The 14,839-nt window shown below is 35.7% G+C and overlaps 1 protein-coding gene across 1 annotated transcript in view; it reads left to right on the forward strand.

The window, feature by feature from the left end:
- LOC113235647 overlaps positions 1 to 14,589 on the forward strand; it is a 128,160-nt gene extending 113,571 nt beyond the window's left edge. Inside the window, exons 7-13 of the mRNA XM_026471468.1 lie at positions 1,618 to 1,837; positions 3,307 to 3,456; positions 4,477 to 4,623; positions 8,743 to 8,904; positions 12,293 to 12,507; positions 12,591 to 13,514; positions 13,603 to 14,589. Of these exons, the coding sequence (XP_026327253.1) occupies positions 1,618 to 1,837; positions 3,307 to 3,456; positions 4,477 to 4,623; positions 8,743 to 8,904; positions 12,293 to 12,507; positions 12,591 to 13,514; positions 13,603 to 14,155 (2,371 nt within the window). The 3' untranslated portion in view covers positions 14,156 to 14,589. The remainder of the gene's footprint in view (positions 1 to 1,617; positions 1,838 to 3,306; positions 3,457 to 4,476; positions 4,624 to 8,742; positions 8,905 to 12,292; positions 12,508 to 12,590; positions 13,515 to 13,602) is intronic.
- The last annotated feature ends 250 nt before the right edge of the window (positions 14,590 to 14,839 follow it).

The following is a 14,839-nucleotide window of genomic DNA, read 5'->3' on the forward strand; positions in this document are numbered from 1 at the left end:
CAATTAGGCGTCAATACTATAGCGTAGTATTGGCCCCTACAAGTGAATTATTCGAATTATTTATTAATAAGTCTTGTATAGTGTGTTAAATCATAAAATATGTGTGTACTGTGCTGTAATTTATTAACGGAAGAAACAATTTTTCTTTCTTTTTTTTAGTAGTACGTCAATACTAGGAGGCTTCTTTCGTGTATGCCAAATTTTGGCCTTAATTGTATAATGCAAAAGTGACAGCTTCTTTTACCACATACTTTTTACGACTATGTATCCTGTCTACAAACTATATTAGTCAAAATACGAGACCATTCAACGAAGGGCAATATTGTTGACGGAGTTCTACGTTTTAGAATGTTTATATGTACTTTCATATTAGTTTACTACGTCTACTATATGAGATGCTTTCTGTTACACTACAAAAGTTTTGAAGTGCTTTTGTGTACCCGAAACGAATTTTAGAAATGTTTGTTTCTAAAAGGAATAAAAGAAAACCATTGTGATATAGTAAATGTTTTTTACATTGCTTTAAGAGCGAGTATCTTTTTTATTTCCCAAATGGGTGAACTTTTATTACAAAGTTTTTCTCTACATATGAAACGTTGAGTAGTACAGTGTAACGAGCGAATTTAAACGTATCGAATGTACATACAAAAAAATATAGTATATAGTCGTAGAACAAATTTTGTTAGTAAATTTTATACGTGCGCTAAGCCCTAGCTTCAAATTTCAACTATGTTGGCGAATATTATAGGGATTGTATAACAATGAATGCAAAATATGAGTTACATTCTATGGATATCTGTAGTAGTCTATGGTTAACGTGCTAATAAAAAAAAACTATTGAGTATAATAATAATAATAACGCACACACTCAACATAGCACCGCACTAGGGAAACTCTGTGTCACGGGTGCCATGGACACACATATAGGCAATCACAAATTACACCCAAACTCACAAGACAAATAAATGTAGGCCATACAAATATTTCTCCCTCGGACCTCTGCGTGGCACTCCGGCATGGTAACCGTTCGGCCACAGAGGCAGTTTACAATATCAATTGTTTGTAGCGGTAGAGTTTCTTGTGAAAGAGCTCGTAACTTGAGTATTATTATATTATATTGCGTTTTGGATTTAAAGATGGTAAAATACAGGTACATGGCCCTTTTCAATTTATATATCAGGGTGACGGGTGCAGTGGCAGTTAGATCTTTGCGATTTAAAGCTCTGAGTGGCATAGCAACGGTTATGGACAGGCGTGACGCGTACCACTAGGCGCAAGACTTATTCGTCCCCTTGATTTCAATTAAAAAAAAATCAAAACGAATCATTCATGTTTTCATAAATTTAGCATTAGCTGAATTTGTGACTTTATGGATTTCTATTGTCTTTTATTATTAAAATTACTTTTTTTTATACATGACAGGCAGATAACTCCATTCCATCTGATGTAAAACTGTACTTAAACTTCCTGGCTTTATTTTCAATAAAAACTGAAATAAAGGCACGAACAATAACAACAGCACACATACATTAATTAATTTTAATTTGAAAGAAAACGTGTGGCGATGTAGCCTCAATTTAGCCTTATTTTTGAGGGTAATAAAACCTTATTTTTCAGGATATGGGACCAATGTAACGTGGTGCAAGACTATCTAACCGTATGGGATGGACCTACACGAGACTCGCCTGTGTTAGTCCGATTGTGTGGTGGTGACGCTGTTCCTGATATTGTCAGTAGAGGGCCTAACATGCTGCTCGAGTTTCACACTTCACCGTACGACAACCCTTTCCATCCGGTGCCATTGAGCTATTTGCCTGGTTTTGAGTTGGAAGTTCAGGTGAGAAACATGTAATATTATTTGACGTAGATATGTTTTTAGTTATATTTATTTCGACTCTTTACGGGGAGCTTTTCTAAACTGGTCTGGTTGTTCTGGATAGGTGCAGGGAATTCTTTATTTTGAGACTAGTAAGGCTAGCATAACAAGGTGCTACTAGCACAAGAGCGACATAAAGCGCGATATACTTCTATTCTCGCACAGAGTTCTTGCGCTTTATATCCCTCTCGCGCAAGTCGTGCCTTATCGTAGTATAAAAGATTAACTTTTTTGTTCATACGTTGTGGTAGTATGAAAGATGATGTGGGGTGGTCACCGCAGGGCTAGCATGATAGAGCGCGAGAGCGACATTAAAGCGTGAGATATTGCTGTTATCTATGGAAGTATAGCAATATCTCGTGCTTTATGACGCTGTCACGCAAGTCGCGCTTTATCGTGCTTACCCTACAGGATAGAGACAAAAACACACACTCGAAGCCCTGCACAAGGGAAACCCTGTATCGTTGGTGCCATTGACACACACATAGACAACCACAAAATACATCCAAGCTCACGAGAGAAATGAATGTAGGCCTTACGTATTTCTCCCGGCCCGGAAATCCAATCCGATACCTTTGTGGGGCAGACCAGGATGGTAACTGTTTGGCTATAGAGGCTGAGAGTGGGATTCTTCTATGTTTCGGTCATGTAGAAAGAATGAATATTGGTAGATTAACTGCACAAATTTACAGAGCGATTGTGGATGGATGCGTGGGGACAGGTAGGCCTCGGCGTACATATCTCAATGAGATTGGGGATGTCCTTAAGTAAGTCCGGATTAAAAGTACTAAGAATAAACGGGCATATATGAAGATACTGATGGGATGTGGAGGTGAAAGGGAATTGTCAGGAGTCTACTCCGGTGGGAGGCATGAGTCATGATATAATAATAATAATAATTTATTCCTAAAAAGATTGTATCACAAAATTGAGATAAACGGTAATTAAATACTAGTTGTACAGAGTGATTTGTTCAAACTCTGATCATCCAAACTAGGCACATGCCTGTATCTTGGAAATCAATGTCCGGCCACATAAATTGAGCTATTGGAGTAAAAATTACATTGACAGATATTTTGGGCATTGGTACTAAAAAGAGGCAAGGTTTGAAATATTACAAACGAGATTAAATTAAGATATACATATATGTATGATAAGGCAAAAGGATTTTGTTTTCATCATTGAGGTACCGCAATAAATAGTTTCAAGTGCGCTTCTGTGAGAAACGAACTAACGCTACCAGTTAGACAAACAGAAATAAATTCTAGATTCCACATGTGAATTTATAGCACAAATAAATTCTTGCAATCTTAATCCGCTAGAAAGCATGTAATCTAATATACAGAACCCGACTCGCTATTCTTTCCGCATGGCACGTTACAGATTAAGACGTTTTCTTTGATATTAGCAGTAAATATTTCGCTTGGCAGGTGCTGTACGTGGACAAAGAATCTCACTCGTACGTGCGCTCCGACGGACGTTGCCGCTTTGTGCTGCGCTCCTCAGACAAAACGAGCGGTGTGCTCAGAAATCCTAGGCACTCTCTACCCCCAAATACCTCGTGTGTATACTACTTTCAGGTAAGAATGCAGTAAGGTCTTTTGCAAGCTAAAATATGAGAGAAATGCTTATTTCTGAAACTACTAGAGAACCGATAACTGTTTTGAAGCACTTCGTGCTTTTGGTATAATAAAGCCACATGTGATAATACATGAGACTTGAAAATAATACGAATCTTTATGTTCAATTTCGCCTTCTAACGTAATTAATAACAATCATATCAATATAATAACAATCAATAATAACGTAAGTAATAATAATAATCGTAACTCATAATTTTTGTTTTTCCTTATTTAATATAAACTAAAAACTTTTTTTTCTAGGCCCTGCCATTTTTTTTTGTGTTTTCATTATATGCTGCGGCACAAACAGGTAGTTCATTTAGAATTTAATGTGTTTTTGTCTTCTTTATTACTAAGATTGATTGTATCTACCAGTTGACATTTTTGCAAATGTGGTCTTATTACACCAAAGGCGCGTCTTTTATAAATCCGTTTGTTTTATTATATATTCTACGCTATTATTTTAATATCTAATATAAATAATAAAAATATGTAACAAAAAATCACGATAATTAATAGAATGAGAATGATAGAGTGTTATGCTGCTGGCAGAGAATGCTTTGTGGCATTATTTACACCATTTGTTCTGTGTTGTATTGTTTTCACTATTTACAAAGTGGAAATAAATAAATAAATCTTATTGTATCCAAGACTGTGTTATTTAAAAACAACATTTTAGTTTACAACAATAATACTTTCGACTTTGTAAAAACGATACCGTAGGTATTTGCACGTAATTAAACCTTAACTGCTTTATATTTCTTCAACTGGACTATCTAATTACCAGTATCAAGCAATTATCAAGTAACGAAAAGATTTCTAAGCGGTTAAAACAAAACCGGAACAAACAACCCCGGAGCAAGCACGCGAATTGCATTTCAGCCTAAATTAATAAGTAGCTGTCGTTTCAAACTTGAAACGCGATGGCGTGTGATAACGACCTTTTAGTTCTATTAAAAATGATTTATGGTTTCTCAGGGCCGTCCCAACGAAATAGTATGGGTGTCATTCGTGAAGTACCACTCAGCAGGGACGGAGCCAGCTGGTTTCGATCAACAGAAGGACTGCTCCTCCCAGCTCACCATATGGGACGGCGCGGCACCCGATGCCGACCTCGACAAAAAGGTATATTTTACTACCAATAAAACGTTTAACCGATAGTCTTGTGTTTGCGGAAATTTGTACCAAACCAATCAGCAAAATGGTGACTTAGGAATGGAAAACTGTTTGAGAACAAAAAACACCTTTCGAAGTAAAGAAAATAATGCTAAAAAATTATGTCTTCCATAAAATTTTAAAATGCCTTGTTGCATTTAAAAGGTGCTTTTTCAACTAAAATAAGATAGGAAGCAGCACAAACCATAATGTTGTTCAGATTCTCTATATTACCGTTGTTTGCCTCGGAACAGCACAGTTTTATGACAGAAATTGCAAGTAAAACTTTAGCACAGAAATTTAAATGGCAAAAAGTTCCGCGTGAACCGAGTAGAGTAATGAATTGTGGATTAACTTAAGCGTAGTATGTAAAACTTTCGCAGTGCGGGAAACTAATGTGATAATACAAATACAGAAGCGATATAAAATTGGGTGGCGTTTTCGCCTATATTCTGTACCATTTCACTTTGCCAACGTCTACCTCTGCTATTCTATACTGGCAACTACCGTTGCCTCCTACCTACCTCCCTCTTGACGGCGGGAGCCAAACATTAATTTTCTTTAATGTGTCTGAGCACTCTTACTGACTTCTATCCAACTGCAGTGCGGTGTTTCGTTTCATTCATTCGGCATTCCTCCGCTTGCATTAAGAATGGATAAGCGTTTTCAACTTGTTATTTTTTGCTGGCACTTTAATAAGAAAAGTTCTTGGGAATGTTCTTTTTAAATAGTCCGCTTGTAAATTGGCTTTGTATTTTAGCAATACACGTCATCCGTTTTTAGTCAATTAAGCATATATACAATGTGTTAGTTTTAATTGGGACAGTATGGGGAAATTCCAAACTAAAGGAGGTACAGGAAAACTGTCTTAGGAACCATTAAGTCTTTTTTTTTTGTGAAAACGATTTTGAATGAAGAAAAAATTATTAAATTTATCCAACTTCTATCCCGCCCGCCCGATTTTTTTCTTCCAATACAATGAATAGATTTTTACATGAAACTGAGTCGATCTGCACTAAAAAAATAATGGTTTTAATTCATATTTATGGACAACTCACGCTTGACAAAATTGACTATGCCAAACTTGCGTTAACAAAAAATAAATAAAATAAATGAGTTAAAAAGACACATTGAATGCATATTTAAACAGTGTTTTTTTTTTGTTTTCAATGGGACAATATGGGGAATTCCGAAACCATACAAGGTATAAGGAAACTGTCTTAGGAACCATTGTTTTTTTTTTGTGTAAACAATTTTGGCACAGTCAGTTTTTTGGTCAAGCGTGAGTTATCAATAAAAGTGAATAAATTTATCAACATTTTTTTGTGTTGATCGACTAACTTTTTTGAAGGGATTATTTCATTGTATGGAAAGAAAAAAATCGAGACTGCAGAAGTTGGTAAAATTTCATAAACTATTTTTTCATACAAAATGAATATTTCAATTTTAGCCTCGCCCATCCTCGTCAATCCAGACCATTTCCACCGAAGATGCGCCAGGAGAGAATTGATATTGTCCTCGTCTCCCCTCGCCCCGTCACGCCAGTGGAAATACACCTTTGCTTAGAAAGTGAACATCCGAGGCTGGGCTATTCCTGTGAACTTGCCGCATGGCATTTAAAATTCGTTTGAACCTGATCTTTTGTACTTTCGAACTAATTACTGTGAAAAGTGTATAAACGAATTAATTGCAATCAACTAACGTTATTATTTCACCGCCGGCTGAAAGAACTGATAACGAATAGGCCAATTGTCAAATAATTCCCGTCGCGTTACGAGGTTGTTTCCCTCAACGACATAATATAAGCCGACTAAAGAGTGTTTTTGCAAAATCAGTCTAACTGACTTCTTTGTTTTCATTAATTTTAGGTACAAAACCACACTGACAGAATCCAATAAAGCTATTTTCACAAATGGTAACTTTACCAGAGGTTGTCAACAAGCTTGAAACGAAATTTGACTGTCTTAGTAAATCTACAATGTAAACGACTTTTAATATGTAGTTAAGAGCGGTTACACAACGCGACTTTTAGCAACGATGCACACGCGATGCAGTCGTTAGTCTACCTTTATCATAAGCGCGCGATTTTAAGCAGCGATGCAATCGCGCGTCTGCATCGATATAAACGCGCGACTGCATCGATATAAACGCGCGATTGCAACGCTACACTTGGGATTTATAGGCGATGCAATCGCGCGTTTAAATACTGCTAAATGTCGCCGTATCTACAGATAGAAACGTAAATTGAAAACTTACACCTTATATTCATAAATATAATGTTGATTTTTATTTGAATGGAATAGGCATTACATATTTTTGGTCAATATAATTGTAGAGATCACTTTGGCGCCGACTGTGCTTATAGATGTAGGTCCTAACCGAAAACCATGAAATGATGTGATATGGTGTAATGGCCTAGTGTCTGTTACTGGACGTCTAGGTGCCTCTTTCGCGTGTAACCGACGGCCACATGGCAAAATGTAAACGGCCTATTCAAACTAATTGGGGGAAACACTACCATTGTTTGCATTACTTGATATACATTGTAAAGCAATACCACCGTAAAAGCAAATACTAGTACCGGAATGTGCTTGAAACATTACGTTGTAATTTCCTCCGTTATAATGTTATTCTTGGAAATAACTCATATGATTATATTTACTCCTATTACCTACACTTCTTGTGCGGGTTTATGTCGTGGAACCATTTCCTGTCTTCTATAAGAGAGGCAGCGATTCAATCGTTTTTTTTATAATACTAAGTTATGGGACGAACAAGTGTGCCTGATGGTAAACGACACGCCTGTCATTAACAGGTGCAGTGCCACTCAGAGCTTTAAATCTCAAAGATCTGAGGTGCACTGCTTCTGCGCCCGTCAGCCTGAGACATGAGTTGAAAAGTATGGAACTTTTATACTCGATATAAAGTAAAATTTATTATAATAATATTCAAGAACTAAACAATGCATAAGACACAAATTACAAGAATCCTGGGATTGCCTGTCAAATAGCCAATGTAAACTTTTTCGTCAACTTATAACAACAACGAGTTTAGTAGCAGTAGAGTTCCTTGTTAAAGAGTTCGTCCAGGGAAGTTCTGCGTTACCTACTTCTACCTTACGTATTTCTGCCACCAAGCGAGCATGTGAGCATTACTACCTTCCGATTTTGAAGGGTAAAGGTGCTGGTGAAGTTACTGGCACATGGGACTTGTCAACTTATGTCTCAGGGTGACGGCGCAGTGGCAGTGCCCCTCAGATCTTTGCGATTTGAAGCTCTGAGTGGCACTGCAACTGTTATTGATAGGCGTATAGCTTATATAGAGCTCTTAGATTTTTGCAATTGTTACACATAGGATATAATACTATTCTTTCGAATCTATATCGCATATATTGGAGTTTGCAAAAAAACCAGCGTTACAGGCCCTTTGTATATCCCATGGTTACGTTGAATTTTGGTATATTTGGTAAATTCCTAATCGTGGTGGACTATGGAAGAATATCAGATAAGGCTATGTACTTGAACCATAGACTCAATTAATGTGTTCCATTTATTAATAAATTGTATTGACGATATAAATTGTAATAGTATATAGTAGTTGTATAAATTGTATGATTTGAATTCAACGGATTTATCCAACTTATTTTATAACGTTTTTGTTAGCGTAACGTTTATGGCAAAACCATCACTGTTGAGACGCTTCCTTTTTTGATTATGTCTAGCAGTGTACTTAAGGTTAACCAACTTTCGAGGCTCAGTAACCCGAATACCCCATACAATTGAGTTATAATTTCAAATTAACCCGAAACCTCATAACACAGCATTTCGACCATTAAACCTAACAACTTTTGTTGTGTGTTTTAGAAATTATGACGTTACAACATTTTTTCCTATGCAAACCTGACTTGTATGGAAAGTAAATAAATATGTAAACTCACAAAAGTCATACAACAAAATTTTATTTTTTCTAGTGACAAAATTGACGTGTTTAAGATATATTGGATTAATAACGCCTGACCCGTGATGTTTAGGGATTAATTTGAAATAACCGTGTTCAATATTTTTTCTAATTTCAATATTTCTTTCACAGTTGGATATGAGTGACAAAAAGTCACTTCTCGGTTCTTTCTGCCGTGAAGAATCGCCGAAACTGTGTGACCACGCACTTCTATCCAACGCAACAAGGGCCACAAGACCCTGCGCTCCGTCTGAGAGCTACATCACTAGTGGACCCGCGTTGACTATCTTACAGGTAACTATATTTTATTAGATACGTTATATTAAATACGTATTACCAAATTTGCTATTTAAAGATTTGTGTTGAAAGTTATTATCATACTGTAATAAGTTATACAATGTAGAATAAATTAAATTAATACGTAATTACTAGTAATGTAGTACGATATTTAATTCCAATTAAGTGATACTAAGAACAAGTTTTAAACACAAAATTTCCCATTTGTTACATTTCAAAATAAAATAAATAAAAAAAACATTTATTTATCCTCCAAAAACAAACTATATAATATAGGCGAACAATTTGAAAATAAAACAATAACAATAATAACGTACACACTCAATATAGCCATGGGCACACACATAGACAACCACAAATAAACTGTAATGTGGACAAAAGGACGAAAACTCAGCATTGCTGATTTTCAGTATTCACCTATATTTTCAGTATTCACCTATGCAATAAATGTTTATTCTATTCTATTCTATAGCTATTCACTTGCTGCACCAGGCGGAACTATATATAAAAGTTGTAAAAATTTATTTATTTAGTGTTGCCTAGTGTTTTACCAAGGACCAATTGCTACTCGATTCCCGCACAGACAAGAGCCATTTTATTACACGAATTACCTATTTACCTACTACTTTGTGATCGCACTATTCATAGAAACCAAACACAATCAGCAGTGTAGAATAGCCTTCCTAGTTCCCCGCTCAGTTACATGCTTTTTCTGCCCAGTGAAACATCGGTCGTCCAGAGAGATAAGTCACGTGCTCTCAGAACATTGCATTTGCCATAGTGAATAATGCAAAGAGTACGTGCGCTCAACTCCACTCCACGCCAGCCATGATGGAATGCTTTAGTGTCGCGTTAGGACTCGTTTACATTTAGTCAACCACCACGTTTCGGCTAGTGACCACAAATTTTTAATGTGGTCAGTTAACAATTGGCGGCCAATGTTTCTTCAATTTCTAAATTCTAAACAACGTATTAACATCCTATTTCATCATTCTTTCAATTTAATATTCACGAATACCTTTACTTACTTACTTTTTACATATAACAAGTAATAACTAAACTCAAAGTTAGTAAGTTGAAGTAAGTGTACAGATTTATTCAAATCTTTTAAATCGTATACCCGTCTGGCACTTAGAAAAGTTTTTACTAAAATAATCTAAGCTGTGGCTTTTTAAGTTTATGTAATTATACACTTTCGCGTTAAAAGTAAGTTTGTAGTCTTAGTTATTTATTTTCACTGTATTCAACCTCAGTTTAAAAAAGCATTGGCCGTATGTTTCGTTCGAGCCCTTTCTGTCGTTCACCGGATGAACAAGTGTAAGAGGGCCCTTATCGCGACCTGTATGGCTGGCACTCAATGTGACATAGCTATGAAAATTTAACACGGATTTATTAGCTTCGCGACCCAAATAGTGACAGAGTGACACAGATTCCATAAGCATTTTGAACAACCTGCTTTTTACACGAATTGGATAGTTAGGCTTACATTCAAACTTATGGATTATGTCTTGTTATGCTAAAGTTTATAACAAATCAGTTTAATTAAAATTGTTAGCAATTTTCCCAATACTTGTGGTGTAATAAATGTGTCGTAGAATTCTAAAAAATAACTAATAAAACGCTTTTCCCTGAACACTATTTTAAAAAAACAAAGTACGTAGGTAATACAAGTTTGATAACACATAATGATTTTAGAACAAACCCAAGAATTAAAACACACTGTAGTATAATTTTGTTCTTTTAATTTCAGTTACATCAGATGACTTGTTATTTCACGTTTTCAGTTTACGACAAGTCATTTTATTGCTATTTTAATATTTTCAGTTCTTTAACTATAAGCATAAATTACACATAATACATTTTGAAAATTTGCATAAAACATTATCAGTGGGAAGCTGCCAATTTCACCGAAAGGACTGTGCTAGTAACTTTATGATAATTATCGAGTTCTTAGGTTTTCGCGATTGTTACACATAGGAAATGAAACTATTTTTCCGAATTTTATTCAAACGTGACCATGGGACCTGTATAGGGCACAAAACATCGGTTTATATGAAAAAACAAATATATGTTATTTAAATCCAGAAAAATAGTTTAATTTCCTTTATGATAATTACTTTCATAATTATACTGATACTTACTTTAGAAAATATACTGGTAATTACTAACGTAATTATACTGACAAGTACTGACATGATTATACTGATAATAACTTTTAAGAAACTGTAACTACAGAATAATAAGTTTGTACTTTTTACTTTTGTTTGTGGTTATGATTTTTTACTGAAGGATGACGTAGCGTGATGAAGAAATATTGTGTATAACGATTATGTACTTCTTTTTTTTACAATTTGTTTTGAGTTGATGCGTCAAATTTTCAGAATTACTAGAGCTCTTTTCAGCGCTTCTATAGACGGTGATTTCATAAATAAACGAATGAACAATAAAGATAAAAAGTTTCAAAGTTTAAAACTGATGGTAACGTAAGGTTTAAGTGGTACGTTGTATCTATTAATAAATTTTGTATACGAGGACGAACAATAACTTGTTTATGCATAGGCATTTACAGAATCTTTATTAATAAACTTGGTTATAAAAAGTCTTTGAGACACGAGACTTTGCATTTAAAAAGTTAAGTACTGCTTAATTACTCAGGACGATATTTCATGGTCATATTTATCTTGAAATGTAATTAAATAGCAAATACTTTTGACAGCTTCTCAGATCCTATCAAACAGGAGACCAGTACACGACAGTGGATAGTACTGGTAAAGTAGGTACTTTGATAGCAATTAAAAGTGCACTGGGTCATTTCATATTTTACTATGGATATGGATATAATAAAGGATAATGATATAGGTTATAAATTTATTACTATGATCAATATTCTGAAAGCGTATCCCTAGTAAGCGTTCTTGTTAATAAAGGTAAACCTGGTATTCATCAAGTTGTTAAAGTCACAAGTTGAGTACTGCTTTATTATTAAATATTAAATTCAGCAGAGAACGAACTGAAGCAAGTTTCCTAACTAAATATTTCAAGTTTTACTACACCGCGCGGACTCGCTGTGTTCAAACGACCTTGGAAAGTTGAGAATTTCGCAGTATACCATATTATTTTGTTATAAGTATTTAACCTGACTAACAATGTTTTAACAAGTCATAGTCAAGATTTTGTTGAAATTTAAATGATTTACTCAAGATGTAGACTATAGGAATTTTTTAAACTAATATACGTACTTAAAAAAACAACTCTGTACATCTGTACAATACAAACGTGAACAAATTGAGATATTATTGTATGTTTTCTAAGTTATATTGACCCGATCTTATTCCAATATTTATGTAACCAGGACGGTCAAAATAAGATTTTTCTTTTCCCGCAGGAGTTGCGTCAAGGCTCAGCTCTATACCCCGTTTCGTTCGTTCTGCGCTATGAGTTTGTGGACGTGAGCGAGCAAGGACAACCACTCGCGGGCTCGCAATCAGCTTGTGATAGAGTTTTCAAGTCTGCTCAAACTTACTCTGGTAGATTCCAAGCACCTAGAGCAATATTTTACTACGGAAGAGGCGGTGCACAGAATCTAACGTGCATTCTGAGGTAAGGATTACAAGAAAATTCAATTAAGGCATTTCGTTTACCGAGATGCATTCAAACTAAAGTATGTTTTCCGTTTTCTGCAGATTCGAAGCGAAACAAGGCGAAAGGGTGCAACTGACGTTCACAAATAGCTATTTTGGGAACAAACATTGTAGTACACACAAAGACTCTCGAATGGGACGTTGGAAATGCGATAGGCTTGCGAAACGAACCACCGTTGGTGGCGAAGGCTTTGCTCAAATTATCATTACTGAGTATCCGTGGGAAGGGGTACCAATACAAAGAGACTGTCTTTGTACTAACAGATCCGAACCATTGAATATACACACTTTAACAGCTCCCGTTGTTGAAGTTAATTTTACGATAACAATGATGAATATAACAGAAGATTACGACGACTTTGCTTTTGAGGGTGAATATAAATTTATTCCAACCGGACCGGGTGACGAAAGTGTTTGCTCATCGGGGTGGGGCGATCGTAAACTAAGAGGTAGTAGTGGAGAAATTAGACTTTTTGATAAAAGGCATACACCAATATCACCGGAAATTGTTGGAGATAGGAATGTTATATCGGAAAGTGTCAGAGCAGAGGTTGCCTGTGTTCATAGACCATGGTTAATAGAGCCAGGAGGTGACGATGTAACACCAGTTCAAGGGCGATATTTATACATAAAAGTTCCTGGATATGAAGTAACCTCTTCGTCACCATTTTGCTCGACACCAAATAGACTGTTTATTTATGAAGCTCGAGACACTTCTAAACTTCGGGAAATCTGTCCAGAAGGATCAAACATTATAGAACTGTTCTCTCCTGGATGGAAATCTCCTCAAACCCCTATTGAGTCGTCCTTAAAACCAAATGCCAGAAGTTACGTGATTGATTTCTTGCAACATGAACAAGCAGATTATTCTATAAAATGGATAGAAATTATGAAGAAACCTATTTTTGAACACGATCCAGATGCAAACCTTCTACCAGCGTCGTTCAGCTTAGAATGTCATCAGAGGTATGTATATTTTATTACACAAACAAAACAAGTTAATTAAAGTTTATTTATATTTTCCGGAAAATAACGTATTTGTTCTTTTACTTAGCTGTCCTGAACTCAACGCCTGCATACCACTTGCATTGTGGTGCGATGGTAGCCCCCATTGCCCGTCGGGCTATGACGAAGACGACGCTAACTGTTCATTCAGGATATCATTGCCACCGCCATACGTCGCTGCAGCAGCTGGAGCTGGTCTTCTGATATGCGCTATCTCCGTAGCTTTGTGTGCTTGCCGAAGACATCGAAGAAAAGACAAAGAGTTTAAAGCGAGGTTAGATGGAGCATTGCCTCCAGAGGAAAGACCTTATGATCGTGCTAAAGCAAATGGAACCGCTGTGCCTGAAGCTGCTCAACAATACGCTACAGTGCAAAAGTACGCTACTATAGATAAGTACAGCTTAAGTCAAAAGTATAGTGCTGGATTGAATGACGCTAGGTACTACGATGAGGTTGCACAAAGGGATAAGCTTGCGGATACAAGGTACGCTAGTTTAGGTCGAGGCGGTCGAGGTTTACGAGTTGAAAATAATAGAGCGAACGGATCTCGGAGAGCTATGCCCGATCTAGGATATCCGGACCTCAAAGATGGCTTTTGTTGACCCTCTCCGGATCTTTTAGAAACGACCGTCTAGCAATTTGGGAATTTCGGAGACATTCCGGAAATAATCGTTATTATCTAATGATTTGTGTTTAATGTGAAATATTAGAGTGAAGACTGAATTTGGCAAAAGTGCCTCCCTAATATTTTTGGTTAGATCAAGTAGAAATTGTAAAAAAAATAAGCTGTTTTAACGACTGTGTTCAGCCAGAACGTTACAGATTTGCTCTCAATAGTAGTTGGCTTTTATATTATATACATACCTACACTTTGTTGAAAATATCGTCCTCCGCATTGTAGGTAATTTGTAAATAGAACAATACTAAAACTACAGTTACTGCTCAAGTTATATCAGAATCTGTTACAACTTCTTGGGTTAACATTGTCTCATCAAATAACATATCTAAAATGTATATAAAAGGCTTGACAATACGATTTTAAAATACAAATAAACATCATTATCGACATGTGTTGCTGGAACGACTTAATTGTACGGAATTTCGTCTGAATAACAATTTAATGTTGTATAAAACCGGAATACTTGGAAAGCCCTTATTCATATGGGTGCTTTTAAAACTTGGCAATACATCAAGTATTTATTATGGATAATCACAAATTTAATGCAATATAGATATAAAATGAAATGTGATATAGAATGTAAAAAAAGTATTTAAGCGTTCACTAA

Source organism: Hyposmocoma kahamanoa, unplaced genomic scaffold (assembly GCF_003589595.1).
Source record: "Hyposmocoma kahamanoa isolate Upper Pololo Valley unplaced genomic scaffold, ASM358959v1 88, whole genome shotgun sequence".
NCBI lineage: Eukaryota > Metazoa > Arthropoda > Insecta > Lepidoptera > Cosmopterigidae > Hyposmocoma > Hyposmocoma kahamanoa.